At 44.4% G+C, this 26194-nt stretch overlaps 2 protein-coding genes across 2 annotated transcripts; one reads left to right on the forward strand and one right to left on the reverse strand.

Moving 5' to 3' along the window:
- The first annotated feature begins 1101 nt into the window (after positions 1–1101).
- On the forward strand, positions 1102–20689 carry eif2b5 (eukaryotic translation initiation factor 2B, subunit 5 epsilon). Its single transcript, XM_071360773.1, has 16 exons — positions 1102–1335; positions 3130–3254; positions 3359–3544; positions 5345–5522; positions 6378–6458; positions 6828–6905; positions 7056–7368; positions 10675–10820; positions 11142–11286; positions 12425–12523; positions 12637–12741; positions 12834–12924; positions 14489–14612; positions 14822–14947; positions 19791–19901; positions 20059–20689. The coding sequence occupies exons 1-16, from the start codon at positions 1198–1200 to the stop codon at positions 20119–20121; spliced, it is 2109 nt and encodes a 702-aa protein (XP_071216874.1). The 5' UTR covers positions 1102–1197; the 3' UTR covers positions 20122–20689.
- Positions 20690–26194, reverse strand: mul3 (mitochondrial E3 ubiquitin protein ligase 3). The gene is made up of 5 exons (XM_071360774.1): positions 26067–26194; positions 23920–24048; positions 23723–23810; positions 23496–23616; positions 20690–21943 (listed from the first exon to the last, which is right to left on the reverse strand). Exons 2-5 carry the CDS (start codon positions 24037–24039, stop codon positions 21445–21447), a joined length of 828 nt encoding a protein of 275 aa, XP_071216875.1. The 5' UTR covers positions 24040–24048; positions 26067–26194; the 3' UTR covers positions 20690–21444.

Consider the following 26194-nt stretch of genomic DNA (forward strand, 5'->3'; position numbering starts at 1 on the left):
AAAAAAAAAAAAAAAGAAGATAAGGGGGGCAAAAAAAGAAGGGGGTAAAAACTCTGATCACCGGTCGTGGTGGAAAAAAAGTAACACTTCCTATACTTTCATTCATTTAAATCGCACAAGTTTGGTAAACTGTTGGGCACTGTTTTAAAACATGTATATTAAGTACTTTAAAAAACATTCAAACACTTTCTCTACTGGAAGTGTGATCACTGCCAGGACGATATACAAACTGTGGAACACATCCTATTTGAGTGCCAGCAGTATGGGAGGTTTAAGAAATAATGGTATTGAGGAGCCAAGTTTAATTGAGTAGTTAAGATAAACTTCAGGCGATGTGGCATTTCGTTTTAAGACCGGTTTAATGAGGGTCTGGAAGAAGAACTGAGTTCTCAATCTCATAGCCCACACCCCAGTACAGTAGGTGGCGGTAATGCACCATTAACGTTGGATGCCAACCGCTGATAAATCCCACCAAATAAGATGACCTGTCCCAACGCAGACACCGTAGTTGTAACAAAGATTTTTATAACTAACTCAAGATAGACCACAAACTTAATCATAGTGGGCAGAACAAGCAAGAAGTTGGGCAGAGGCAAGCACGATCTAGCGAGATCTTATTTGCGCGTTCTAGCAAGTATTTGCATATTTCCGTTAGGGAACGCCTAGGAACATATTGTAACGACCCTGGGTTTATAAGCGCGGTTACAATATAGATTTTAGTTGGGGGAAGAGGTTTAAGATTTCAGTTTGGAGCCGGTAGCCTAGTGGTTAGAGCGTTGGACCAGTAACCAAAAGGTTGCTGGATCAAATCCCCAAGGTAGAAATCTGTTGTTCTGCCCCAGAATAAGGCAGTTAACTCACTGTTCCACGGTAGGCTGTCATTGTAAATAAGATTTAGTTCTTAACTGACTTGCCTGGTTAAAATGTAAAAAATAACTGTATTAAGATCAAATGTTTCATCAATTAGAAAATGAGCAGAATGTCGTTCAAAATCCATCTCACTTCATCTTCGGCCACTGAGCTTCCTCTCGTCACCATATTTGGTGGTGAGTGGAAATGCGAACCGGATGCTTCAGATTTATACATCCGGTGCAACATCTGGCTCATTGTTCTATCTGTGGTTGTTGCTATCTGACGAAAGGTTGTTGAAATTTTGCTAGTAACGTTAACTAGCTACCTAGTTATCAGACAAACACCATGTCTAGCAGAGGAGGAAAACAGAAGAAAGGTAATGTCACCAGTGAACAGGAGGAAGAGGAGCAGCCGCTTCAAGCTGTGCTAGTCGCCGATAGCTTCAACCGGAGGTTTTTCCCCATCTCCAAAGACCAACCCAGGGTATGCGATGGTGCCATGGCTTAATAGTGCATGCTAGCGCTCGAAAACTCTAGGTGGCAGATGGAACTGAGAGTCATGTTCTAGGGCTAAGTGCATGCATGCTATTGTCAATGGATGACAGCGCTAGCATAACTAGCCAAGCTAGCTAGCTAGCTACCGTTCTTGCAAGCAACCTCGTGTTCTTGAAATGCAACATTTCATAACAATTATGGTCAATATGTTTTCCTCCTAACTAGTTAGTAATATTCGTGGTATAAAATCTGTAGGAGCCACATGTCAGCAGATCTCGTCTGTAGTTTAGCCAGGTAGCGAACCAGCAATTGTATCCCTGTTCCAGATGGCATGATATGTGATCATCTCTTTAAGTGGGACACCATCAGATCCATGTCGCGAAACTAATCGTGACAAAAGCACAATAACAACAACAATGTTCATTTATTAATCCTGCTAGTAAATGGATATTGGTAACAAACAAAAAAATACAAAAAATTAACTTGTCCAAAAAGCGTTCTCTACCCATAACCTTGTTCTGAACACCCCCAAAACAAAGGTAATGTGGTTTGGTAAAAAGAATGCCCTTCTTCCCACAGGTGTTATTACTACCTCTGAGGGTTTAGAACTTCACACAAGTACGGTGTACTGTCCTTCTCTCAGCACATATTAAAGCTTCAGGCTAAAGTTAAATCTAGACTTGGTTTCCTCTATCGTAATCGCTCCTCTTTCACCCCAGCTGCCAAACTAACCCTGATTCAGATGACCATCCTACCCATGCTAGATTACGGAGACATAATTAATAGATCGGCAGGTAAGGGTGCTCTCAAGCGGCTAGATCTTCTTTACCATTCGGCCATCAGATTTGCCACCAACGTTCCAATAGGACACATCACTGCACTCTTATACTCTGTAAACTGGTCATCTCTGTATACCCGTTGCAAGACCCACTGGTTGTTGCTTGTTTATAAAACCCTCTCAGGCCCCCCCTCCCCCCTATCTGAGATATCTACTGCAGCCCTCATCCTCCACATACAACACCCGTTTTGCAAGTCACATTCTGTTAAAGGTTCTCAAAGCACACACATCCCTGGGTCACTCCTCTTTTCAGTTCGCTGCAGCTAGCGACTGGAACGAGCTGCAACAAACACTCAAACTGGACAGTTTTATATCCATCTCTTCATTCAAAGACCCAATCATGGACACTCTTACTGACAGTTGTGGCTGCTTTGTGTGATGTATTGTTGTCTCTACCTTCTTGCCCTTTGTGCTGTTGTCTGTGCACAATAATGTTTGTACCATGTTGTGTCGCTACCATGTTGTTGTTGTGTTGCGACCACGCTGTGTTGTCATGTGTCGCTGCCTTGCTATGTTGTCTTAGGTCTCTATTTATGTAGTGTTGTCTCTCTTGTTGTGCTGTGTGTTTTGTCCTATATTTATATTGTATTCATTATTTATTTTTAATCCCAGGCCCCGTCCCCGCAGGAGGCCTTTTGGTAGGCCGTCATTGTAAATAAGAATTTGTTCTTAACTGAATTTGTTCTTAATTGTTCTCATCCAAGTTAAATAAAATAAATACAAATAAAGTTGCCATCATTCTGGTCATCAGTCTAATCCAAAACCAAATATCACGTGAGTGCTAGCCAGCGTCACTCAGAACTTCAGATTTCCCGACACCATCCTATGCTTTTATATGTGAGACTCCAAACCTGATGGTCATTGTTGCACTCATCACATCATCTCTGCACTCATCACTCATCTCTGCACTCATCACTCATCTCTGCTGTGTTTTGTGCCATCCAGGCTCTCCTACCGTTGGGCAATGTGGCCATGATAGACTACACCCTGGAGTTCCTAACATCCACTGGTGTTCAGGAGACATTCGTCTTCTGCTGCTGGATGTCCAACAAGATCAAGGACCACCTGCTGTAAGAACACACACTCTGACCAGGAAAAACTAGTCATAGACACGATCTAGGGCCCAAACACACAGGGTTTTCTCAATATAAATGTTCCCTCATCCTCCCAACAGTAAGTCCAAGTGGTGTCGTCCCACCTCTCCAAACGTGGTCCACATCATCACCTCTGATCTGTACCGTTCCCTTGGCGACGTGCTGCGGGATGTGGACGCCAAGAATCTGGTGAGGAACGACTTCATCCTGGTCTACGGAGACGTGGTGTCCAACATCGACGTCAGCCAGGCCCTACAGGAGCACCGGTCAGTCACCTTTGACCCTTGACCTTAGACAACAGGGCTAGCCAGGAAAAGCCAGCACACCAAGCATCTCTCCAGGAGGAGGGTTTGGGTGGCCAATCCTCATGAGTTGGCTAAACCTCATCCTGGAGAGCTACATATACCTATGAAACGCCGTTTGGGTCTATGTGTATCAAAAAAGATACATTTGACGTGTCAAATAAGCTTGTTGACCAATCAGGACCTGAATAGGACTGCACTCCACATAATCATTTAACGTGTTCATATATTTTTTTACGTAGTTATTACACATTGATTACACTATCACTCGTATTTAATATGTCACAACGATTCATCGATACGTATGCTATGATGCTGGTAAAGTTGTCTCGCGCAGTTACAGTGCTGGTCATAAAGAAAGCTAGCTAGCTGAAGGATGCAAACAATGTTCTTCCCTAAAAACAAAGCAAAACGACATCTGTTTCAGCTAACTATATAGCTAGGTGTCATCATCTAAAATAACCCTAATTTATAACACAGTTCTTAATTGATTAATGGTGGTCAGACCCATCTGTGTGAAGCTAGCCACAATAATGATTAGCCACAATAATGATTAGCCACAATAGTGGACTTTGCGGTTTGCCTTCAAAATAAAAGTAATATTTTCACATTCCAACCTTGTTTAACATTATCTAGTCTAAATATGGCATGTTTCCACCAATTGTAACCTTCTGCATCACTTTCAAAGAGGTACTTTTATTTTGAAGGCAAACTGCAAATTCCACTATTGTGCCTAATCCTTATTGTGGCTAGCTTCACAACACATAATCCGGTCCGGTCGAACCTCACTAGCCAGATTAAGCTAGCTGGCTGCTTATAACACTAGCTTTGGGCAACAGGTTTAAGTAGCTGGCTAGCTATTTATTTTCATGAACTGAAGTTCAATTTCAATTGGCGAACAACAAGTGGCTACCTAGCTAAAACTTACTCACAAGGATTCCCAAATCATTGCTAAGAATAATGAAAATGACTGCAGTTTCTACTGGTCATTGTTTTCAGGCTGGTTGTATTGGTGCTAGCTAAAGCTAGCTAGCTACCCCAGAAGTTGCGGTCTAACAAATAATGCTTTATTACCAACGCGGTATTGTAAACACATCGTTCGTGGTCGGTGTTTGCTTGTTTGCAGACTTTTTTTTCGTACAGCTTTGACAGTGCTACTGATAGTGGTGGCGCATGGATTGCAGCTGCAAATTCAGAACACACAACATTCTATAATAAAACTGTGTGATTTGACGTCTCAAATTAAAAGCTAATTTAAGGCGTCAAATAACATATTTTTTTTGACACGCAAAGACCCAAACGGCGTTCCATAGATACCGGCTTTTGCGCCAGCCCTGCTTTAATCTAGCACATTTGATCCAGCTATTCAAGATTGTGATGAGCACTTGACTAGGAATCAACAATAAGGCCTGAGGGGATGTGGTATATGGCCAATAAACCACGGCTAAGGGCTGTTCTTAGTAACAACGCTGAGTGCCTGGACACAGCCCTTAGCCGTGGTATATTGGCCATATATCACAAACCCCTGAGGTGCCTTATTGCTGTTATAAACTGTTTACCAACGTAATTAGAACAGTAAAAATAAATGTTTTGTCATACCCGTGGTATACAGTCTGATATACTACAGCTGTCAGCCAATCAGCATTCAGGGCTCGAACCACCCATTTTATAAAATGTAATACACCAATGGGGCGGGTAGGCCGATTTGTGTACCGTTTTCATATTGATCACGTATTAACACTAGGATTTATGTTGTTGATGAAGGCACCGGCGTAAGGTGGACAAGAACATCTCTGTGATGACCATGGTGTTCAAAGAGTCCTCTCCCGGCCACAAGTCTCGCTGCGAGGAGGATGACGTGATCGTTGCCATGGACAGCAAGAGCAAGCGGGTCCTCCACTACCAGAAGACACAGGGCCTTAAGAAGCTACAGTTCCCCATGGTAACGTAACAGTTCTCCATGGGAACGTAACAGTTCATCGTGAGAACGTAACAGTTCTCCATGGGAACGTAACAGTTTATCATGGGAACGTAACAGTTCATCATGGGAACGTAACAGTTCATCATGGGAACGTAACAGTTCATCATGGGAACGTAACAGTTCATCGTGAGAACGTAACAGTTCATCATGGGAACGTAACAGTTCTCCATGGGAATGTAACAGTTCATCATGGGAACATAACAGTTCTCCATGGTAACGTAACAGTTCATCATGGGAACGTAACAGTTCTCAATGGGAACGTAACAGTTCATCATGGGAACGTAACAGTTCTCCATGGGAACGTAAAAGTTCATCATGGGAACGTAACAGTTCATCATGGGAACGTAACAGTTCATCATGGGAACGTAACAGTTCTCCATGGGAACGTAACAGTTCTCCATGGGAACGTAACAGTTCATCATGGGAACGTAACAGTTCTCCATGGGAACGTAACAGTTCTCCATGGGAACGTAACAGTTCATCATGGGAACGTAACAGTTCTCCATGGGAACGTAAAAGTTCTCCATGGGAACGTAAAAGTTCTCCATGGGAACGTAAAAGTTCATCATGGGAACGTAACAGTTCTCCATGGGAACGTAACAGTTCTCCATGGGAACGTAAAAGTTCTCCATGGGAACGTAAAAGTTCCCCATGGGATCCCCCAAAAGGTAAATTTACTGCACAGCAAGTAGTAGAGATACAAACACAACGTTTATAAGCAAAGATAAACATTTAGATATTAAGTCCTGAACCTCTTTTCTCAGAATGTGTGGATGTTCAGGAGTGGTGGACTGACTATTGTGTTTTGTCTTGCAGAACATTTTCCAACATGGAAGTGATGAGTTTGAAGTCAGACATGATCTGCTGGACTGCCACATCAGTATCTGTTCCCCACAGGTAATCTAATGTCTGGCCGATTCCACGGTAACGGAATTACGCACTTTTAAAATGTATATCAAACAAAATCCATTGATTTCAAAGACTAACAAACCATAGAATTTCCACAAAGTTTGCATCTGCACAGAAATATATATATATATTTTGCTTTACTGTATAAATTGTTCAATGTAAATCATTGTGCATAGACTTGTATTATATGTTCAACTTTTGAATTCAATGTTTTTTGTTTTGGCATACATTTTAAAGTGAAAAATCTGATTCTCAGCGTAATTCCTTTACTGTGGAATTGCCCGTCTTTAACCAGGGGGGGACTGAGTGAGCTGCAAGTCTCTTGTGTGGAAGACATGACACTGGCTTTGTTTATAGGTAGCTGAACTCTTCACAGACAACTTTGACTACCAGACCAGGAGTGACTTTGTCAGAGGGATTCTGGTTAATGAAGAGGTACGAGAAAACAAATTCAGTGATTATGATACAGTATATAAGATATCCTGTATGTTGTATTGAAACCAGAAACATCCCAAGCAATGCCCCAACCAAAGCTTATACACATCCTTACGGAGCAAACAAGTCTACTATGTCTTCCCGCTGTAGATTCTGGGCAACCAGATCCACCTGTATGTAACACGGGATGGCTATGGAGCACGCGTATCTAACCTGCAGATGTATGACTCCGTCTCCTCGGACATGGTACGTCGCTGGGTCTATCCCCTCACCCCCGAGGCTAACTTCACGGACCAGCAGGGGCAGGGGTGTACCCACTCCCGTCATAACGTCTATCGGGGCGCCGAGGTCAGCCTGGGGCAAGGCAGCCAGATGGAGGAGAACGTTCTGATTGGTCGAGACACCAGCATCGGGGCCAACTGTCGCATATCAAACAGCGTCATCGGCAACAACTGCACCATGGGTATTATACCGTTACTGTTTCTACAGGGTTCGTAAGGTCATGAAAATACTGGGAAAGTCATGGCATTTTGAAATGGGAGTTTTCCAGGCCTGGAAAAGTTTTGGAAAATGTTAGTCTGAAAAGTCATAATAGATATGATAGAGAAGACTGACTAGATAGCCAATTCAAAACATATCTTGTACCCTCTAGTCAACTGTTTAGCTATTATTAACATGTATGAATGTTTTCAGCATGTCCCAAAAAAAACTTTCTATCGACACTCGCGAATAAGGCGATACAAAGTTGATTTCATTTTTTTAAACAATTGATATGATTTATTCCAACATATATACAGTGAGGGAAAAAAGTATTTGATCCCCTGCTGATTTTGTACGTTTGCCCACTGACAAAGAAATTATCAGTCTATAATTTTAATGGTAGGTTTATTTGAACAGTGAGAGACAGAATAACAACAAAAATATCCAGAAAAATGCATGTCAAAAATGTTATAAATTGATTTGCATTTTAATGAGGGAAATAAGTATTTGACCCCTTCTCAATCAAAAAGATTTCTGGCTCCCAGGTGTCTTTCATACAGGTAACGAACGGAGATTAGGAGCACACTCTTAAAAGGAGTGCTCCTAATCTCAGTTTCTTACCTGTATAAAAGATACCTGTCCACAGAAGCAATCAATCAATCAGATTCCAAACTCTCCACCATGGCCAAGACCAAAGAGCTCTCCAAGGATGTCAGGGACAAGATTGTAGACCTACACAAGGCTGGAATGGGCTACAAGACCATCGCCAAGCAGCTTGGTGAGAAGGTGACAACAGTTTCTGTGATTATTCGCAAATGGAAGAAACACAAAAGAACTGTCAATCTCCCTCAGCCTGGGGCTCCATGCAAGATCTCACCTCGTGGAGTTGCAATGATCATGAGAACGGTGAGGAATCAGCCCAGAACTACACAGGAGGATCTTGTCAATGATCTCAAGGCAGCTGGGACCATAGTCATCAAGAAAACAATTGGTAACACACTATGCCGTGAAGGACTGAAATCCTGCAGCGCCCGCAAGGTCCCCCTGCTCAAGAAAGCACATATACATGCCCGTCTGAAGTTTGCCAATGAACATCTGAATGATTCAGAGGACAACTGGGTGAACGTGTTGTGGTCAGATGAGACCAACATGGAGTTCTTTGGCATCAACCCAACTTGCCGTGTTTGGAGGAGGAGGAATGCTGCCTATGACCCCAAGAAACCATCCCCACCGTCAAACATGGAGGTGGAAACATTATGCTTTGGGGGTGTTTTTCTGCTAAAGGGACAGGACAACTTCACCGCATCAAAGGGACGATGGACGGGGCCATGTACCGTCAAATGTACCGTCAAACCCTCAGCCAGGGTATTGAAAATGGGTCGTGGATGGGTATTCCAGCATGACAATGACCCAAAACACACGGCCAAGGCAACAAAGGAGTGGCTCAAGAAGAAGCACATTAAGGTCCTGGAGTGGCCTAGCCAGTCTCCAGACCTTAATCCCATAGAAAATCTGTGGAGGGAGCTGAAGGTTCGAGTTGCCAAACGTCAGCCTCGAAACCTTAATGACTTGAAGAAGATCTGCAAAGAGGAGTGGGACAAAATCCCTCCTGAGATGTGTGCAAACCTGGTGGCCAACTACAAGAAACGTCTGACCTCTGTGATTGCCAACAAGGGTTTTGCCACCAAGTACTAAGTCATGTTTTGCAGAGGGGTCAAATACTTATTTCCCTCATTAAAATGCAAATCAATTCATAACATTTTTGACATGCGTTTTTCTGGATTTTTTTGTTGATATTCTGTCTCTCACTGTTCAAATAAACCTACCATTAAAATTATAGACTGATCATTTCTTTGTCAGTGGGCAAACGTACAAAATCAGCAGGGGATCAAATACTTTTTTCCCTCACTGTATATATTTTTTTTTTTACCAAACTATCGATTCACTTCGACATTGTATTAGGTTCAATAACGGTGAACCAAATCATGTGAATGAAAATAATAATTTTGATAACCATGAACATGAATTTTAGGAAACAATACTAGATGTAGTGTTTGGGGTTATGTGGCTTGTATTTGTTTAGTAGATACAGTACTGCCAGTTGATTTGGGCATCTAATGCAGGGGACATTGCAAAACCCAATAGGTGCTGGTCAGCCTGCAAAGTAAACACTTCCAAGGTAGCTAAGATAAATATGACTAAACTAGTAAAGGTACATTTTCCTGAAGAAAATGTGTGGGTTCGCTTCAGCTGAATTCAATATATTTGTAGCCTGCCATAGCCACTTGATCTTTGATATATTGAATGAGCCAATTATTTCAAAAGGTATAAAACGTATTTGGTTGTAATGTTGAAATGTTTTACATCAAGAGTGGTCAACCATCCTCCGGGAGAGCTAATGGGTGCAGGCTTGTAATTCCAGTCCCCAGAAATGATTTGCTCAACCGCACCTTGATAAACTGTCTCTGTTTTTGAGCAGGGCTTGATCAAAAGCCTGCACATCCAGTATCTCTCCAGACTGACCGTTGACCATGTGTTTTATACAGTTGTCTAACAGGTACTTTGTGGGGGTTAAGTCTCTTGCTCAACGACAGGAGATGGTACATGGTATCAGAGAGCAGCCTCCCAGTGTCAATACCACATTATGCTTACTTTATTTGTACGTACGTAGAGATGCCGCCGAGTGTTGGTCATGGAAATGTAGTTATGTAAAAGTAATACAATTCCATCTGTCGATATGTGTATGAACCCTGTTTCTATCATAGGTACTGTAGTGAAGCAATCACCTGAGCTTAGTTCTGTACCAAAGGTAGTCATGAGTTTAGATCGTGGGAACTTCACCTGTCCTTTCAGTATAAAGGACAGGCGGCAGGTAGCCTAGTGGTTAGAGCGTTGGGCCAGTAACCGAAAGGTTGCTGGATCGAATCCCCGAGCTGAAAAGGTAAAAACTGCCCCTGGACAAGGCAGTTAACCCATTGTTCCCCGGTAGTCAGTCGTTGTAAATAAGAATTTGTTATTAACTGACTTGCATAGTTAAAGGTTCAATTAAAATAATTAAGTTATTCAATGAAAAGTGAAAGACTAAAGTTACATACTGTAACGGTTTTGATACATGGGATGTAACATGGGATGGGATGTACATGGGATGTAATAAACATTGAGTGAATCCAAGGTTCAGTTTTCCTTCAATCTGCTCTGCATTTATTAGTCTGCCAGGTTCTCTCCCAAGATGCCAGTGATCGTGGAGAAGCTTGGCAGTGTGACACCTCTCTCTGATGTCTCTCTGTAGGGGACAACGTGGTGTTGGACCGGGCCTACATGTGGAACAACGTACACATCTCCAGCAACGTAGAGATTCACCAGTCAGTAGTGTGTGATGGGGCTGTGGTCAAAGAGGCTGTACGCCTCAACAAACAGTGTGTCCTCGCATACAACGTAAGGCAACAAAGTCTTTACGATCAAATAACACTGTTTTAATGAAAACATGTTACCCTCTTAAATATACATAATGGACTGTGTGTCTGTGGTGCTTTTTCAGTACCTCTCTAAGTACTTTACAATGTAACTGCTAATGGAAATATTTACATAAACATTAGCTACATATTGTAAACGCCAGCATGAAACATGTTGATAACTGTTTACCTTTCACTTTTTCCTAATATCAAACATTTTATTAGGTACAGTAAGCTTTCAAAATAGTAACTTTTGAATACTTTAGGAATATTTTTCCATTATTCCATGTTGTCTGTTTCCCAGGTGGTGATTGGTCCGAACCTGTCCCTCCCAGAAGGGACTGTGGTGTCTATGCATCACCCTGAGGAAGAGGAGGAAGATGATGATGATGAATTCCTCAGTGATGACCAGGAAGTGGGACACAGCAAAGACAAGACCAGGCAGAAAGGTGTGTACTAGACCCCACCCCCCACTACACAGCTGATTCAAATAACCAACTCATCATCAAGCCAGCTGTGTGGTGCTAGTGCAAAAACCAAACCCCCCCCCCCCCAGGGTAGGGTCCCAGGACTGAGTTTAGCAAACCCAGCTCTATGCCAGAGGTAGACAACCCTGTTCCTGGTGTGCTGCAGGTCCTGCAGGATTTTGTTCTAACGAGGCACCACACCTGACCGACCATCTGAACTAATTGATCAGTTCAGTGGTCGCCTAAATTCAACACACCTGGTCTTCCAGGTCGGTTAAATCAAAAACATGGAAGTGGCTCCAGGATCAGGGTGGCCAACCCCTGCTCTATACGTTGTACACATTCTCAGTATTTATTACTGTAGAGCAGGGGTGTCAAACTCATTCCACGGAGGGCCTAGTGTCTGCAGGTTTTTGGTTTTTCCTTTCAATAAAGCCCTAGACAACCAGGTGTGGGGAGTTCCTAACTAATTAGTGATGTTAATTCATCAATCAAGTACAAGGGAGGAGCGAAAACCCGCAGACACTCGGCCCCCCGTGGAATGAGTTTGACACCTGTGCTGTAGAGGGTTTATGTATTACAGTCGTGGGTTTATGTATTACTGTCGTGGGTTTATTTATTACTGTCGTGGGTTTATTTATTACTGTAGTGGGTTTATTTATTACTGTAGTGGGTTTATTTATTACTGTCGTGGGTTTATTTATTACTGTCGTGGGTTTATGTATTACTGTCGTGGGTTTATTTATTACTGTCGTGGGTTTATTTATTACTGTCGTGGGTTTATTTATTACTGTCGTGGGTTTATTTATTACTGTCGTGGGTTTATTTATTACTGTAGTGGGTTTATGTATTACTGTCGTGGGTTTATTTATTACTGTAGTGGGTTTATTTATTACTGTAGTGGGTTTATGTGATCCACAAACAATGTTTTGAAATGAAATGTATCTTGGTCTTGTTTCCAAAGTTATATTGTTATTCAATGTTATGGAAGTCTGTTTTTGGAAATAATGTCAAAGGTATCTGGGGACATATCTGTGATATTTATGTCAATGATAGTGAGCAAAACCTTGTTGACTGTACTGTAACAGTACACCCTTACCTGACTGTTTCACCTGTCCAGCGTTTAATCCAGCCGAGGTAGGACCTGAGGGTAAAGGTTACATCTGGAAGGCCAGTATGGACGACACTGAAGATGAAGAGCTGGCACAGTGTCTATGGGGTAGGCCACTTTCAAAACAAAACTTATGCAAAGTAGTCTGCTGAGTGTGAAGAGACTGGGTGAGGCCAGTTGTCCATGCCCTCAGTCATAAAATATATATCCTGTCTCTCTAGGCCTGGTGCTTAACCCTGACCCAGAGAGTGACAGTGAGAGTGAGGCCAGCGAGGAATCTCAGGATCACAGTCGCAGTGTCTCACCAGAGATTGATGACGTCAATGGTAAAGGGATACCGATTGATTAATTAATAGATTCGTTGAATTGATGATACAAATCCAAAATGACATGCCATAGCAATAATGTGTTTGTGTAGCTTTCCAGTTGGAAGTGTTGGGGACACTACAGAGAGGTTTGGAGGAGAACATCGTCTGTGACAACCTGGTCCTAGAGATCAACTCTCTCAAGTAAGTACTAGTCAGCTCCTGATAAGTGAGTAGTAGACAGCTCCTGATAAGTGAGTAGTAGTCACTTCCTGATAAGTGAGTAGTAGTCACTTCCTGATAAGTGAGTAGTAGTCACTTCCTGATAAGTGAGTAGTAGTCACTTCCTGATAAGTGAGTAGTAGTCACTTCCTGATAAGTGAGTAGTAGTCACTTCCTGATAAGTGAGTAGTAGTCACTTCCTGATAAGTGAGTAGTAGTCACTTCCTGATAAGTGAGTAGTAGTCACTTCCTGATAAGTGAGTAGTAGTCACTTCCTGATAAGTGAGTAGTAGTCACTTCCTGATAAGTGAGTAGTAGTCACTTCCTGATAAGTGAGTAGTAGTCACTTCCTGATAAGTGAGTAGTAGTCACTTCCTGATAAGTGAGTAGTAGTCACTTCCTGATAAGTGAGTAGTAGTCACTTCCTGATAAGTGAGTAGTAGTCACTTCCTGATAAGTGAGTAGTAGTCACTTCCTGATAAGTGAGTAGTAGTCACTTCCTGATAAGTGAGTAGTAGTCACTTCCTGATAAGTGAGTAGTAGTCACTTCCTGATAAGTGAGTAGTAGTCACTTCCTGATAAGTGAGTAGTAGTCACTTCCTGATAAGTGTGTAGTAGTCACTTCCTGATAAGTGAGTAGTAGTCACTTCCTGATAAGTGAGTAGTAGTCACTTCCTGATAAGTGAGTAGTAGTCACTTCCTGATAAGTGAGTAGTAGTCACTTCCTGATAAGTGAGTAGTAGTCACTTCCTGATAAGTGAGTAGTAGACACTTCCTGATAAGTGAGTAGTAGACACTTCCTGATAAGTGAGTAGTAGACACTTGCTGATAAGTGAGTAGTAGACACTTCCTGATAAGTGAGTAGTAGACACTTCCTGATAAGTGAGTAGTAGACACTTCCTGATAAGTGAGTAGTAGACACTTCCTGATAAGTGAGTAGTAGTCAGTTCCTGATAAGTAAGTAGTAGTCAGCTCCTGATAAGTGAGTAGTAGTCAGCTCCTGATAAGTGAGTAGTAGTCAGCTCCTGATAAGTGAGTAGTAGTCAGCTCCTGATAAGTGAATAGTAGTCAGCTCCTGATAAGTGAGTAGTAGTCAGCTCCTGATAAGTGAGTAGTAGACACTTCCTGATAAGTAAGTAGTCAGTTCCTGATAAGAGTATGTAATACTCTGCTCTTGATTTATTTATTTCACTAGGCAAGTCAGTTAAGAACAAATTCGTATTTAAAATGACTGCCTACCTGGGACAGTGGGTTGACTGCCTTGTTCAGGGGTAGAACGACAATTTTCTTTACCTTGTCAGCTCGGGGATTCGATCCAGCAACCTTTCGGGTTACTGGTCCAACGCTCTAACTACTAGGCTACCTGCCGCCCCACATAGCCCTGATAAGAGTGTGTCATACTCTGCTCCTGATAAGTGCAGTTCAGATAAGTGCAAACTCTGTTGAAGTGCACTAGTTTTTCAGTCCCATTATAACAGATCCAGCTAAATGTTGTCCACGCTACCATCTTCAGAGTATAGATCTTATACTTCTCCTCTCCCACCAGGTATGCCTATAACATCACTCTCAAGGAGGTAATGCAGATTCTGACAAGAGTTGTTCTGGAGTACCCCTTCCAACAGCAGGGGACGCAGCTCACCACCCTACAGTACACTGGTTTACTACTGCCTGTAAGTACTTACAACCACACCCCAATTAATTGTTCTACAACCAATAATTAGAATAAATATATTTTATTTATCTAGCTCTTCATTTTTACAGACATATCACTTACAAAAATGACCAGCTCCTATCTATTACAGAAATGTAATGAGGGACAGAGAGCCGAGGCGGTCAAAGAATAGCCTATTTTCTCTTCTCCTCCCCCCCTGCCTCTCAGCTGCTGAAGACGTGGTCTCCGGTGTTTAAGAACTACATCAAGAGACCTCAGGATCACCTGGACTGTCTGTCTGCTGTGGAGGAGCTGTTCCTGGAGCAGGACACTCATCAGACTGCGATGGTCAAGGTGGGTTGTCTGTCTGGACTGTCTGTCTGCTGTGGAGGAGCTGTTCCTGGAGCAGGACACTCATCAGACTGCGATGGTCAAGGTGGGTTGTCTGTCTGGACTGTCTGTCTGCTGTGGAGGAGCTGTTCCTGGAGCAGGACACTCATCAGACTGCGATGGTCAAGGTGGGTTGTCTGTCTGGACTGTCTGTCTGCTGTGGAGGAGCTGTTCCTGGAGCAGGGCACTCATCAGACTGCGATGGTCAAGGTGGGTTGTCTGTCTGGACTGTCTGTCTGCTGTGGAGGAGCTGTTCCTGGAGCAGGACACTCATCAGACTGCGATGGTCAAGGTGGGTTGTCTGTCTGGACTGTCTGTCTGCTGTGGAGGAGCTGTTCCTGGAGCAGGGCACTCATCAGACTGCGATGGTCAAGGTGGGTTGTCTGTCTGGACTGTCTGTCTGCTGTGGAGGAGCTGTTCCTGGAGCAGGACACTCATCAGACTGCGATGGTCAAGGTGGGTTGTCTGGACTGTCTGTCTGGACTGTCTGTGTTCTTAGAGCAGGAGAGTCCCAAACTGCTATTGTCAAGGTGGGTTGTCTGTCTGGACTGCCTGTGTGGACTGTCTGTCTGGACTGTCTGTGTTCTTAGAGCAGGAGACTACCAAACTGCTATTGTCAAGGTGGGTAGAGTGTGTAGTATGTAGACCTGCGATAGATAGACTAGAGTCCTGTCCAGGGAGTGTTCCTACTACTTGTACATTAAGCTGCCTCATGCTACAGAAACAGGAGTTGGGCTCCTGCCCTATGAGCCGTTCTGGCTCAGATAAGGGTTTGAACCCAAAATAATTTTCCAATCGTTTCGTTCTGAACAGAACCATAATTAATATTTTGGGGTTCCCTTCCACTGTTGCGGCCAGCTCTGAACCAGTTGGAACCAAAATAAAGTTCTGAACCAGTTGGAACCAAAATAAAGTTCTGAACCAGTTGGAACCAAAATAAAGTTCTGAACCAGTTGGAACCAAAATACAGTTCTGAACCAGTTGGAACCAAAATAAAGCTCTGAACCAGTTGGAACCAAAATAAAGTCGTGGTTTATATCGTTCCTTTCTGTTCCTTTTTCTTTCCTTTTTTTTGCAGAGCAGCACCAGATTTAGAACATGGCTTGTTGTTGTTGTTGTTAATAAATCCAATGTGAAACATGATAACTATATTATCCTTAGCTAGCATTGAAAAGTTCAATCCATTCTTCTGTTATTAAAAATCTCCTTAATTTCAGAATCAGGCCAGTAAGGTGCTTCTGAGGGGGAGGGGCAGGTTGTAATGTCCAATAGGGTGCTAGACTATGCTTCTGAGGGGGAGGGGCATGTTGTAATGTCCAATAGGGTGCTAGACTATGCTTCTGAGGGGGAGGGGCAGGTTGTAATGACCAATAGGGTGCTAGACTATGCTTCTGAGGGGGAGGGGCAGGTTGTAATGTCCAATAGGGTGCTAGACTATGCTTCTGAGGGGGAGGGGCATGTTGTAATGTCCAATAGGGTGCTAGACTATGCTTCTGAGGGGGAGGGGCAGGTTGTAATGACCAATAGGGTGCTAGACTATGCTTCTGAGGGGGAGGGGCAGGTTGTAATGTCCAATAGGGTGCTAGACTATGCTTCTGAGGGGGAGGGGCATGTTGTAATGTCCAGTAAGGTGCTAGACTATGCTTCTGAGGGGGAGGGGCAGGTTGTAATGTCCAATAGGGTGCTAGACTATGCTTCTGAGGGGGAGGGGCATGTTGTAATGTCCAGTAAGGTGCTAGACTATGCTTCTGAGGGGGAGGGGCATGTTGTAATGTCCAATAGGGTGCTAGACTATGCTTCTGAGGGGGAGGGGCATGTTGTAATGTCCAGTAAGGTGCTAGACTATGCTTCTGAGGGGGAGGGGCAGGTTGTAATGTCCAATAGGGTGCTAGACTATGCTTCGGAGGGGGAGGTTGTAATGTCCAATAGGGTGCTAGACTATGCTTCTGAGGGGGAGGGGCAGGTTGTAATGTCCAATAGGGTGCTAGACTATGCTTCTGAGGGGGAGGGGCAGGTTGTAATGTCCAATAGGGTGCTAGACTATGCTTCGGAGGGGGAGGTTGTAATGTCCAATAGGGTGCTAGACTATGCTTCTGAGGGGGAGGGGCAGGTTGTAATGTCCAATAGGGTGCTAGACTATGCTTCGGAGGGGGAGGTTGTAATGTCCAATAGGGTGCTAGACTATGCTTCTGAGGGGGAGGGGCAGGTTGTAATGTCCAGTAGGGTGCTAGACTATGCTTCTGAGGGGGAGGGGCAGGTTGTAATGTCCAATAGGGTGCTAGACTATGCTTCGGAGGGGGAGGGGCATGTTGTAATGTCCAATAGGGTGCTAGACTATGCTTCTGAGGGGGAGGGGCATGTTGTAATGTCCAATAGGGTGCTAGACTATGCTTCTGAGGGGGAGGGGCAGGTTGTAATGACCAATAGGGTGCTAGACTATGCTTCTGAGGGGGAGGGGCATGTTGTAATGTCCAATAGGGTGCTAGACTATGCTTCTGAGGGGGAGGGGCAGGTTGTAATGTCCAATAGGGTGCTAGACTATGCTTCTGAGGGGGAGGGGCAGGTTGTAATGTCCAATAGGGTGCTAGACTATGCTTCTGAGGGGGAGGGGCAGGTTGTAATGTCCAATAGGGTGCTAGACTATGCTTCTGAGGGGGAGGGGCAGGTTGTAATGTCCAGTAAGGTGCTAGACTATGCTTCTGAGGGGGAGGGGCAGGTTGCAATGTCTAATAGGGTGCTAGACTATGCTTCTGAGGGGGAGGGGCAGGTTGTAATGTCCAATAGGGTGCTAGACTATGCTTCTGAAGGGGAGGGGCATGTTGTAATGTCCAATAGGGTGCTAGACTATGCTTCTGAGGGGGAGGGACAGGTTGTAATGTCCAATAAGGTGCTAGACTATGCTTCTGAGGGGGAGGGGCAGGTTGTAATGTCCAATAGGGTGGTAGACTATGCTTCTGAGGGGGAGGGGCATGTTGTAATGTCCAATAGGGTGCTAGACTATGCTTCTGAAGGGGGAGGGACAGGTTGTAATGTCCAATAAGGTGCTAGACTATGCTTCTGAGGGGGAGGGGCATGTTGTAATGTCCAATAGGGTGCTAGACTATGCTTCTGAAGGGGGAGGGACAGGTTGTAATGTCCAATAAGGTGCTAGACTATGCTTCTGAGGGGGAGGGGCAGGTTGTAATGTCCAATAGGGTGCTAGACTATGCTTCTGAGGGGGAGGGGCATGTTGTAATGTCCAATAGGGTGCTAGACTATGCTTCTGAGGGGGAGGGGCAGGTTGTAATGTCCAATAGGGTGCTAGACTATGCTTCTGAGGGGGAGGGGCAGGTTGTAATGTCCAGTAAGGTGCTAGACTATGCTTCTGAGGGGGAGGGGCAGGTTGTAATGTCCAGTAAGGTGCTAGACTATTCTCCTGGGGGGGAGGGGCAGGTTCCCTGTTAAGTTCATGTTTTAAGTATCCCTATACTTCTGTTATTACGGGGCTATCACTCAGTCAAGCGTGCGCCTGCGCAGGGAGTCTGTTGGTTGATGAACCTAGCCTTGAGTGTAATGGCTACCTTGTAGTGTGTTCATATAGTATAGTAAACTTTGTTAAACTGGAACCTTGTCGTTGTGTCATTTCAAGTTAACACCCTATACACGCACACACCAGGGTTTCCATGAGCCGGTAGGCCTAACTGTCATATTTTAACTTGAACGCTAATAGATACAAATTGTAGTTGGCCAAATTGTCCAGAAGAGGCAGTGTATCATAGCCTACAGTTCAGCACCATACTCCTTGTGCGCCTGCTGCTGTTAGGAGAGAGAGAGGAGCCTTGGCCACTGTTGATTACAAAGATGGAGGCCTTATGCATTGAAGTTAGAGAAAGAAGAGTCGGGTCTGTCTACAGTGAGTAGGGTACATGTCGAGGAGAGGTTTAAATATTGTAATGGACTAAGATGAGAACTTTGGCACGGCCAATTGCAGGCTACTGTCTTTGTAATTTGCTATAGGCTGCTTTTACAGACACGTAAATGTGTCTCATTTGGCCAATATTCCTTGTTTATTGATGGCCAGGTCGGATCTGAATACATATGGATGTCCGTTAAATTTAAATCTTCCCGGACCCACATTTTCCTAACTGAAACCCTGGCACACACGCTGGCAGGCAGGCAGACACTAGAATAACTTTCTGAGTGAGTGTGAGGGCTTTGCATATACATAAAATAATGTTAATAACCAGTTTCCCATCATTGTTTAAATAACAGTTATGTCCCGAAACAGTATAGATCACTTTCGTTTGCCTTTCTGATTCTGTTCCTCAAAAAAAAAAGTCATTTTCTGTTCTGTTCCCAGAACCGGTTCCAACCCCCGCTTCTTTCTTCTTAAAAAAAATAATATACTGCTCAAAAAAATAAAGGGAACACTTAAACAACACAATGTAACTCCAAGTCAATCACACTTCTGTGAAATCAAACTGTCCACTTAGGAAGCAACACTGATTGACAATAAATTTCACATGCTGTTGTGCAAATGGAATAGACAAAAGGTGGAAATTATAGGCAATTAGCAAGACACCCCCAATAAAGGAGTGATTCTGCAGGTGGTGACCACAGACCACTTCTCAGTTCCTATGCTTCCTGGCTGATGTTTTGGTCACTTTTGAATGCTGGCGGTGCTTTCACTCTAGTGGTAGCATGAGACGGAGTCTACAACCCACACAAGTGGCTCAGGTAGTGCAGCTCATCCAGGATGGCATTTTTTTTTTTTTTTTACTTGTGATGTTAGACGTTAACATGTCTGTTGTCATCGTCTTGCCTGTAGGTGCTGATGAAAATGTACCAGCTGGAGATCCTTGAGGAAGAGGCCATCTTGAAATGGTTCTCTACAGGAGCCACCAATGACAAGAGCAGACAGCTACGCAAGAACCAGGGAGTGAGTACCACTCACAGGGCTTATACATTATAACAGCAAGAAAGGCATTGTGTAGGGAAAGCGATCGTTTTCCAATGGAGGGGGCAGTTAGCACTGCACGTCCTGTACAGACCCCAGGCTTAAACACATGGCTGAAAGGTCTTCCTGTCTTCCTCAGCTCCAGAAGTTTATCAAGTGGTTGGAAGAAGCAGAGGATGAGTCTTCGGAGGAAGGAGAGTGAGGAAGAGGAGGAATAAAGACTGAAGACTTGAGACTGTGTGAATAGAATTCCATGGTTTCCATGGCGGTTTACTTTAAATCTGCACTTAAAGGACCGGTTTCCCCAGACAGATTAAGGGCTGGATTCAATCCGTATCGCGGAAGAGCCGACATTAAAATTTAAAGGTAATTTCCGACTTGAGCCGACATATACAGCGTTTACCGTGAATGCAGTCTCTGCCAACATTGCCTTTAAATTGAGCTATAACATAGATCTTCCACGATACGAAGCGAATACAGCCCTAAGCCTAGTCCTGGAGTAAAAATCTATTTTAGTGGACATTCTCCATTGAGAAAGCTTTTTATTCCAGGATTAGACCAAATCTGTGTCTGGGGAAAACCATCCCAGAATGTCAAAGGTTATCAGTTTGGACACTGTGGCAGCTTCATATTGCTTCTTCAAAAGGAAACGATGTTGTTGATATTTAGTCATTGTGTACAACGCGAGCAGACATCTTGTTCACAATGTCACAAGAAGGAAAGCTGTGGTATGATTTAACACCCTAATAAAAGAAAAGGATTTAAACACACACTTTTGAGTAGTTTTAATATACTCCCAACATAGACCATCAATCAATGAATAGATCACAGATCTGCTTTAGTGTTCAGTATAGACAGGTTTTACCTGTCTCTTGCCAGTTCAGAACAAACCAAAAAAAAAACTGATTTCCCTGGGGGGGGGGGGGGGGGGCGATTTTTCAAGTAACCACAGTGGTTTAATGCTGTATAGAGGTAGTTGTGTTCTATACTAGCAAACTCACCTGCTGATGTTAGTCATACATACGTCTATCACATAATACACCACCATCTCAAAGACCTTACTTAAACCAAACCGCAGCGACCGGCAAAGAATGATTTAAAACAAGATATTTGAAGAAGAAAAAAATTGATTCAGAACATTTCATTTAAAAACAAAATGGCTGGTCTACGTTCCAGTATAAGTCCTCCGTTGTTAATGTATCGACTTAAACACTGTTTCGTATGTGCCACTGATACCCTGTGGACGGGATTTGTCAAGACACTGTCTTGCAATACCTATGGTCCTCCATAATCCTATAAATTGAGTGGTTTAATCATATTCACTACAGACGTTTACCATTCACCTAGGACATAATCCCTCATTTAACAAAATATATTTGTATCTACAAAGACCTAGGATAAGTTTAAGCAATACTTTACCTTCTGATAGGCTAGGTTGAATTTTCAACATATTGCTTAAAACCTATCTAATCATTTTAGATGTGCAGGAGGCCTAGGTAGAAGGTAGTCGATTTGGGCATCATCACTACTTATCCCTTCTGTCCTTTTTCCCCATCGTACTATAAACCGCCCCGGCCAGCAGCGATGCTCCTGTGATCCCAAACAACACCGTCAGCCTCTTCCACAGATTGGCCGTACCCTCATGTCTCTCTATAAACCCCTTGTAGTCCGTGGGGACCAGGATGTAGCGGCGGCCATCTTGTGGCGCCTGCAGCCTCATGGTCGTCCCTGTCCCTCCCTCTAGCACCACCTCCCCGAAACCCGTCATAGTGGTTCCAACACGGAGCAGCTCCTCCGTCTCCTTCTGCGCCATGGGCCGCTCGCCGCTGAGGCCCTCCAACAACACGTCCACCAGGCCCTCCTGGGCGTGTTTGACACGGCAGTGAACTCTCTCCAGGAACCAGCCGGAAGCCTCCAGAGGGGAATGGACCTTGACGGTGATGTCGGAGATGTAGGCGCCCGGTTCAACCAGACTGAAGGGGACGGTGTTGTTAGTCTCCTTCCTGTTGGTCGTTCTGGAGTTCCTGAGAAAAGAGGAGGGAGGGTGGGAACATGGTGTTGACCTTAGTATGTACTGAATTGTGTTGGATTGTATTACTTTTAGAAAATGTGATTCTTAAAGAGCTACATGATTCCAAGTTCCACTTTGAGCTGGATCACAAAGGGTAGAGCCTTCATATGTCCATAATACACTATATATTACACACACACATATGTGGACACCCCTTCTAATTAGTGGATTCGGCTATTTCAGACACACCCGTTGCTGACCGGTATATAGAATTGAGCACACACCCATGCAATCTCCATAGACAAACATACTGAAGAGCTCAGTGACTGGAAATGTCTAGGAGCAACGATGGTTCAGCCACAGAGTGGGACCGCCGAGTGCTAAAGCGCATAGCGTGTAAAAATCGTCTGTCCTCTGGAAGCAATAACTGTTCGTCGGTAGCTTCATGAAATGGGTTTCCATGGCCGAGCAGATTGCAATGCCAAGCGTCGGCTGGAGTGCCATTGGCACTCCAAAGCTTGCTGCCATTGGACTCTGGAGCAGTGAAAAAGTGTTCTCTAGAGTGATGAATCCCACTTCACCATCTGGTAGTCCGTCCGGATGAATCTGGGTTTGGCGGATGCCAGGAGAACGCTACCTGTCCAAATGCATAGTGCCAACTGTAAAGTTTGGTGGAGGAGGAATAATGGTCTGGTGATTCTGTGCTTCCAACTTTGTGACAACAGTTTGGGGAAGGCATGTTTCAGCATGACAATGCCCCCGTGCACAAAGCGAGGTCCAAATTGACTGGCCTGCACAGCACTGACCTCAACCCCATAGAACACCTTGGGATTAATTGGAACGCTGACTGGCCTAACCAGGCCTAATCGCCCAACATCAGTGCCCGACCTCACTAACACTCGTGGCTGAATGGAAGCAAGTCCCTGCAACAATGTTCAACATTTTTTTTTATTTAACTAGGCACGTCAGTTAAGAACAAATTCTTATTTACAATGATGGCCTAAGAACAGTGGGTTAACTGCCTTGTTCAGGGACAGAACGACAGATCTTTGCCTTGTCAGCTCGGGAATTCGATCTAGCAACCTTTCGGTTACTGGCCCAACGCTCTAACCACTAGGCTACCTGCAGCCCCAACATCTAGTGGAAAGCCTTCCCAGAAGAGTGGAGGCTGTTATAGCAGCAAAGGGGGGGACCAACTCCATATTAATGCCCATTATTTTGGAATGAGATGTTGAATGAGCAGGTGTCCACATATTTTTGGTCATGTAGTGCATGTATATGTAACGGATGTGAAATGGCTAGCTAGTTAGCGGTGGTGCGCGCTAATAGCCTTTCAGTCGGTGACGTCACTTGCTCTGAGACCTTGAAGTAGTGGTTCCCCTTGCTCTGCAAGGGCCGCAGCTTTTGTGGAGCGATGGGTAACGATGCTTCGTGGGTGATTGTTGTTGATGTGTGCAGAGGGGTCCCTGGTTCGAGCACGGGTCGGGGCGAGGGGACGGACTAAAGTTAAACTGTTAATATACATAATGCTGTTTTATGGCTAATGTATAGAACTGTGTACTAACCAAGTTCTAGTGATGTTGTTCCACACTTTCCAGTGTTCCTCTATAGCTATTTTCTGGATCACACCAAAGCATCTTGGGACAAACTGACTGGCCAGAGTCTCACCGTCCGCCTGGACCAAACCTGGAACAAGAACACTTCACACGTCTCTAATATATACTGGTAATAAAAACACATTGTTTAAACTAATGCTGTTTAATCTGTTTCAGAGGGGGGGGGTTCCACTTACCTTCTACTGCGACGTACTGCAGTTTTCTGTGAGGCGATGCTTTGAGGATCCTTACCAAGTGTTGATCCGGGATGAATTTGGGTATTTCCTAATCGAGAGAGAAATGAAACACAGAAACTGTACTGCATTTCTGCATTTGTGTGTGTGTGCGTGCGTGCGTGCGTGTGCGTTTGTGTGTGTGTGTGCGTGTGTGTTACCTTCAGCTTGACCAGTTCATCTTTCTTCTCTTTGTATAAGTGGTAAAACAAGCCAGAGAAGGCGAAGCTGGAGCCCACGCCGATCAGGACCAACGGGCTGAAGATGGGAAGGTCACTCATCTTGTCAATCTGCGATAGAAAATAAAATCCAACATTTCAGCAGATTAAAGTCCTTATCCAGATCACAAACCAAAAAAACTAATCTCGAGTGAGTGCTGGCCAACTTCTTGTGTCTGATTCACGAAGGGGGGGGCCATTCCGGACATTATTATGAGTGCAAGTTAAGCCCCTGATGAAACATGGTAAAATGAGTGAGGAGGCCAGCCACACGGTAAGATGAGTGAGGAGGCCAGCCACACGGTAAGATGAGTGAGGAGGCCAGCCACACGGTAAGATGAGTGAGGAGGCCAGCCACACGGTAAGATGAGTGAGGAGGCCAGCCACACGGTAAGATGAGTGAGGAGGCCAGCCACACGGTAAGATGAGTGAGGAGGCCAGCCACACGGTAAGATGAGTGAGGAGGCCAGCCACACGGTAAGATGAGTGAGGAGGCCAGCCACACGGTAAGATGAGTGAGGAGGCCAGCCACACGGTAAGATGAGTGAGGAGGCCAGCCACACGGTAAGATGAGTGAGGAGGCCAGCCACACGGTAAGATGAGTGAGGAGGCCAGCCACACGGTAAGATGAGTGAGGAGGCCAGCCACACGGTAAGATGAGCGAGGAGGCCAGCCACACGGTAAGATGAGCGAGGAGGCCAGCCACACGGTTAGATGAGCGAGGAGGCCAGCCACACGGTTAGATGAGCGAGGAGGCCAGCCACACGGTTAGATGAGCGAGGAGGCCAGCCACACGGTAAGATGAGCGAGGAGGCCAGCCACACGGTAAGATGAGCGAGGAGGCCAGCCACACGGTAAGATGAGCGAGGAGGCCAGCCACACGGTTAGATGAGCGAGGAGGCCAGCCACACGGTAAGATGAGCGAGGAGGCCAGCCACACGGTAAGGTGAGCGAGGAGGCCAGCCACACGGTAAGATGAGCGAGGAGGCCAGCCACGCGGTAAGATGAGCGAGGAGGCCAACCACACGGTAAGATGAGCGAGGAGGCCAGCCACACGGTAAGATGAGCGAGGAGGCCAGCCACACGGTAAGATGAGCGAGGAGGCCAGCCATATGGTAAGATGAGTGAGGAGGCCAGCCACATGGTAAGTTGAGTATACAGTGTTTGCTTTTGTTCATCCAGAATGTTTTGGCATAGACATTACAAGTATTTCGCTATTACCCGCAATAACATCTGCTAAATATGATGGATTTGATTTAGATACACTACTAGGTTTCTTACACAACAGAGACTTTTGACCAATTCTATTCGCAGTAAAATTTTAAAGCTGCAATATGTACTCTTTTTGAACTGCACTGTTGGTTAATAAGGGCTTGTATAAGTCTGCATTTCACGGTAAAGTCTACACTTGTTGTATTTGACGCATGTGACAAATAAAGTTTGATTTGAATCAGACCAAATTCCCATAGAAAGGTGACTTTATAAATCTGTAATTTTCATTGAAAGCCAGTCTTAGAAGCAGTAGATCTGTTCCATGGATACTGAAAATACAATATTTGTGGTTGTTGAAAATATATTTCACGGCGGTTTAGATGTTACAATGATTCTCTCTTTTTGTCACAAACTGAAATTAGGCAAACTATTATAATTTTAGCAACCAGGACATGGGTGGAGCGATTTCTGCATACTTCACCTTTAAGCATTGGTGTTCTTGACCAGAGACACCTTAATTCCCCTCTCCTGTTCTATGGATAAAACATGGGCGTATTCATTACGCCGATTCTGTTGAAAAACGTACGGAAGCAAACGAAACGGGGAGGGACCGAACTGAATTTGTCCAATAGAAACACTGGTTTTCGTGGCAAAACTCAACTGTTTGCAACTGTTTGGCTAATGATTACACCAAATATTTTTTATAACTAACCCTCATTGTTCTGTGATTACACCCCTGGTGACTGAAAAATGCAAGGTAGCCTGGTTGTTTACCTTGTAAGAAGAACAAGACAGGAAGAGGAACAAAACGATATATATTGGTAATGTTGGATTTAGTCAAATGGCTTTGATGTGAATTAATAAATCCCAGTACTCACCTATTCGAAAACACACAGTCAAACTGGGAACGAATAACCTGAAACAATTCCAAAACTAAAGTCAAGGGGAGTCATGTAGGTTTCACTTCCTTTAGTTTACGTAATGATTACGTTGCACTTGCTAAGAC

This window comes from Salvelinus alpinus, chromosome 23, assembly GCF_045679555.1.
Source record: "Salvelinus alpinus chromosome 23, SLU_Salpinus.1, whole genome shotgun sequence".
Classification (NCBI taxonomy): domain Eukaryota; kingdom Metazoa; phylum Chordata; class Actinopteri; order Salmoniformes; family Salmonidae; genus Salvelinus; species Salvelinus alpinus.